At 40.0% G+C, this 5,539-nt stretch overlaps 1 protein-coding gene across 1 annotated transcript; it reads left to right on the forward strand.

Moving 5' to 3' along the window:
* Positions 1-1,073: 1,073 nt before the first annotated feature.
* Positions 1,074-1,742, forward strand: cldn33b (claudin 33b). The gene has a single exon (XM_030792013.1). It carries the CDS (start codon positions 1,074-1,076, stop codon positions 1,740-1,742), a length of 669 nt encoding a protein of 222 aa, XP_030647873.1.
* The last annotated feature ends 3,797 nt before the right edge of the window (positions 1,743-5,539 follow it).

The following is a 5,539-nucleotide window of genomic DNA, read 5'->3' on the forward strand; positions in this document are numbered from 1 at the left end:
GTTTAGCTCTGAGTATATTGTTTCAGCTCACTATTGGTCATGATAGGATTAAATAATCACATTTTTTGATCTTTTTTTCAAGTGGCCTAATTTTCAAATTCATGCAAATAACTTTCCGAAATAGGTTATGAAATAGATTGTTAAACATCATATACAGCACCTACTGCATATGCTTCTTAAGGGATGGATAAAATGCCTCAAACACTTTGCAATATTTGACTTCAGAAAAAATGCATCAGCCCACACAGTAAATCAAGGAGGTATATTTACATTTATGATAAAGATTACACTGTTTAACAACTGTGTTTGTTCTGTCATACCACATTTTTAAAAATGCTGTTCAAATAGAATATTTTTCAATGACTTAGCTGTAACGAAATAAAACTTTTTAAATACAAGGTATGTTTCAGAGAGCAGACAATACAAACTCCATGGTGAGGTGCGCGTTGTCAGTTTAGCCTGCTCTCCTCAGGGGGGCGACTTTAGCAACTGGTTGCTTAAAATACCCCCATCTCTCCCTTTTTCTCTTTTCCTCTCTTCTTTATGGTCCCATTATCCTCATCAGAGCAGACAAGAGGGGTAGGAGTACGTGGAGTACCAGTGAAAAAAAAAAAGAAAGAAAAAAGAGAGGAAAAAAAAGCCCTCCCATACTCAGAAAGTTACAATAATCTTCACTTTAATAGCATCCTGTCTGCGTTTTAATAGCATCCCCTGTGGCCAGCTGTCTAAAGGGCAGGAATCTAAGTGAGACAGCAACGTTCCCCTCTCTCTCTCTCTTTCTCTCTCTCTCTCCTGCATTCTCAGCGCAGTGGGAGCAACAGGAGGTAGTCCAGAGGGCAGGGCCTGAAGTCAGTGTACCCTCTCCTCCTCCTCCTCCTCCTTCTCTCTTTCAGATGATGTTTGTCTCTGACTGGATTGTAAAAGAGGCAAGAGTAACGGTGGACCTGTCAGTGCAAAAAGTTCTGAAGGACTCTCTCTCTCTCTCTCTCTCTCAATCTGAGAAGAGGCTCTTGAGAGATTAGCAGAGTGAGGAGGTCCTGAAAGCCAGTGAGGGTGAGCAGCCAGAAGAGACCATGTCGAACCCTTGTACCTGTGCTCTGGAGTTACTGGGTATGCTTGTTGGTGCAGTCGCCTGGTTCTGCTCACTGTCTACCACCCTCATGTCACAGTGGATGACACTCTCTACGGAACTCCTGGCCGCTGAGAGCTACGAGAAAGGTTTGTGGGAGACGTGTGTGGTGCAGGATGTAGGGGGTATGGAATGTCGGCCCTACGACACTCTGTTGGGCCTCCCACAAGACATTAAGTTGGCCCGGATCTTCATGTGCATCTCTGACGCCATAGGTCTCCTGGGCTTCTTCGTCACCATTCCTGGGATCAGCCAGGTAAAATGCTGCACAAGTCATGAGGCCAGATGGGCAAAGAGAGCGACGAAAATCACCGGCGGAGTCATGTACGTTCTGGCCGGCATCCTGGGGCTCATCCCCGTGTCCTACGTCGCCCACAACACGGTCTTGCAGTACTTTGACCAGAAGCTGCCCGACGTGATTCCACGTTGGGAATTTGGCGACGCTCTGTTCATTGGGTGGTCGGCTGGTTTCCTCCATATCGTTGCTGGGCTGCTGCTTTTTGCCTCCTGCCTCGACTCAACGAGGAGTGAACCCCGATTTCTCTACAACCATCGTAGACATGAGCTCAGGACAACTGACACATCTGCTAAGAAACACTCAGAGTATGTCTGAGCAGTGAACTGCTCTCTGAGAGTCTGCATGGATTATGGTAAATTGTCTTGCCAAAACAATTATTTTCTACGTGTGACCACACGACAAAGTACAGTTGTTCTTACCAAACATTTGTTTGAATATATATATTTTTAATACAGTTTTTCTTTTTACTCCATCAGTGACCAAAACTGGATGATGTAAGAGTTATATTTCCAGGTACCATAAATATTTAGGGGATAACACAGTGTTCATTATATAAATTTATCTGGAAAACAGCTGGACTACTTACACATTTTGTAAACATCAGATTCTAACTGGTAGATTTGAACTCAACAAGACTGCAAGACAGTGTTTTTTTTTGTTGTTGTTGTTGTTGTTGTTGTTGTTTTGTTTTGTTTTGCTATTACAGTTAAGATAAAAAAAAAAATCTTATTTCAATTTGTATTAAGCCACTTAGATGTATGTTAGCATTGACAATTATATTTACATTCTCTTATAGTTCATTATTTTTCCATTTTAAATTTCTTGTTCCATGTAAGAGCAGAGGTATGGACTGAAGCACAGAGTGCACCAGAATGAGCGTATTCTCTGCCTAACTGCAGGAGATTCTCCTGGCACAGTGCCCTGTAGTCATGTTAGGCAACTGTCAAACTGTGATGTATAGATACGCACAGAAATAAGTGTAGAGGAATCAAGTACGACATACTTTCTGTTGGAAAAATGTCTATTTGAGCCTGTGCTTGTATAAAAACAGCGTTTTTTTTTTTTTGTGCTTTTGTGTCTGTCTGTAAATTCCTTATTCAACCACAGTAATAAACTTTGCATTATCTTTGTTGTACTTACAAACTCTAAATAGAAACGTTCTTACAAAATATTGATATTAAGCCCTAAGAGGATTTGTATTCAATGCACGGTCTGCAAAATACATCCAGAACTGCAAAGGGAACGTGTCGAATTTGTGAAGAGGAGTCGAGGCGCTCCAGTCTTTGACTAACTAACTTATTCCATGGGAGACACTCAGTGTCAGGACCAGCAGGGGTCTGTTGTATTGCTTAGTGACTGAGAGTGGCACATGCCCAAAGGCTGGAGCCACTCTCACCCTTTTAGGAACCAGAATTCAACAATGCTCATTTACTGTGACCAAACCAATACTTTTTTTTCCACCACTGTGATATGTGAAAATGAAAAGTTGCAAAACATGAAAATGTACAGTTATTTTGTCCATGTAGTATGTGTTATTTTCTGCAATAAAGAAGATTCACAGAAGATTTACATAGTACAATGACAAGAGTTTAGTGATGTATCTATTGTCTTGTAATGTCTTGGTCTCCACATTAAAATAAGTTTCCATAAGTTTTTCTTTCTTTAACTTCACTCCTATTACAAGTTGGCCAACTTAGAACATACAGATCTAAAGTTTTTAACAACAGACTTTAGTAAACTACTTCCTTTGTAAAGGGAACACCCGAATCTGACACACAAACACATCTGATGGGACAGTAAAACTGAAGTATGCTCTATATATGACCTTTATGGGAAATTTTATATACTGACATAAAATTGCTGTATAAACAAAAGTCATTCCTGATAGTTGTTTAAGGACACCTGATTTAGAGTGGTGAATGACTGTGGTGTAAGGGCCTGTCTGGTCAGGTGTGCCAGAAGAGTTGGGAAGAGGGGGGGGGGACTACTTGAGTCTAATTCACTCTGCTAGCCTCTCCATCAGTGCCTAAGCTAAGCTGTGTTTAATGAATGCACTAATGAGCAGCTTGTAGCATGAGGAATGCCAAACAGACTGCCCCGCTGCCTTCCCGTCAACATAATTGCTCAGATTTGGTCTGGTCAGAGGCCTGGAGAGGATGTTCTCTCCCAATTCCTCTCACCAACACTGGAACAGGTGACAACATTATTACACAAGTATGAACCAAATCTCACTGAGGTTGAGAAAAGACCCCTAGGGATCTGAATGTACGAAAGATATGGTCGTGCACAAACCCACTTCTCACACTGTGCTCCAATGGGATTTGTGAATGATCTCCTCTTGGACTGAAGAGGTACACAAGCAGTGAAAGTGCGATGATATTACATGTTGAAATATTTCAAACTACATTAATCCACAAGAGCTTGGTTTGGTTTGTTGAACAGGGCCTTGAATGCTCAGTATGTAGCCTATTCCTAATTACGTACGTAAACCTCTAGAGTACTCAATAAACATGTTGTGCCCATTTATGTATGGTGTTTTACCCATTAAGTAGCTTTTCATATGACATGCATATGTCACAATATGACTCTGACATTTAATAACGTCTGATATGTGCAACATATCTGACAAATAACCGTATGCCAGTCTGTGTCGCTTGTCTATATGCATTTCAAGAACTGAGGCAGACACATACATTGCATGTATTTTTCTTCGAAACTGCAGTTTAGCTATATATTTTGTTTTGGAAAATGTATGTTATCGCATTGCAGTACATAGAAATAATGCATTCTACAAGTTAGACAATTGATTCATTTCGCATTGTTTCGCATACAGCTCAGCTGGTACTTTACGGTGAAAAATTATTATCTACAGTAGTTTCTTGAGTCCCACGCCGGACAAAGTGGACGCGCCCGCATGATTTCCTGAGAGGACCAATGATAAGAGCACAGAACCATTTTACTCAAATGAAAATGAATGATATTTAGACATTTCCCGGTGCTGCAGAGGCGAGATTCTTTGGAAAATTGTACAACGGGAAACGGCGTGTCTCAAACTCATTAAGGACAATATCTTTAGGCAGTCAACTGTAAACAGACATGAACATAAACATTTGATAAATGAACATTTTAAGGATTATTGTTATATAACCGGAAATATCTCTTTGCGTAATTATGAAGTAAAACAATCGTTTTGTTTGCTTTTTCGGTGGAGCGTTTCAGACATTTATATTTCGCTTAAGGACATTGGCTTCTTGACAAATGGCTCCCATGCCACTCAATTGCTTCACTTCCTTCCGGCATTCGCACAAACCCATGGTTCACAGGGCAGTTTCTTCTAGTTTATGAGAATAAAATTACCTCTGAATGACAGATTTGATGTTCTTGTGCAGTAAGCACAAATAATCTGTGTTCAAGTTTCTGCCTTTCATAATGAAGCAATCCTGAATCGCTCTCTCCTTCCTTAGCGTCGTAACAGTAAGTCCAACAACAGGCGTCCACGGCTAAATGAGTTAAACGCAAAAATGGGGTTTATTTTACTTTTTTGTCCTTTATTTTACTTTTTCATTGTATTAGTAGATGGGAAAATGAAATAAGAAGGTATAATTGAGTAGAGGAGGAGGTTATAATCAATATGTGGAATCTTACAGATGAATTCCCTTAATAATTGCTTTATATTAACCGGCATGTAGGAATGCCAGGCCCTTAAAAAATATACAGTTTCACGACCTGAAGCTAGGGCGCTGTGTACCTCTTAAGGTCATTAGACATTCTGAGATCATCATCATATTAATCTAGTAACGTGAGATCTTTAAAGACAAGAAAATTTACAGGTTTGTCGATTGTAGGACAAGACAACAGGCTATAGTAAGCTACAGAATTTGATTGGTTATTGTCTGATGAAGAAGTGGTAAGATACAATAACCAAATGGCAAGCAATCAAACTGCAAAGATACATGGCTTCAGAGCTCTTAAGATAAGATTCTTACCCTATCAGTACCCATCAACATTATCCTTATCATTACTTTATTGATGTCCTTGGTAGACGTTTATCATTTTTTACACACACACACACACACACACACACACACACCATTTCTCGATCCAATTCTTAT

This window comes from Chanos chanos, chromosome 14 (assembly GCF_902362185.1).
Source record: "Chanos chanos chromosome 14, fChaCha1.1, whole genome shotgun sequence".
Lineage (NCBI taxonomy): Eukaryota > Metazoa > Chordata > Actinopteri > Gonorynchiformes > Chanidae > Chanos > Chanos chanos.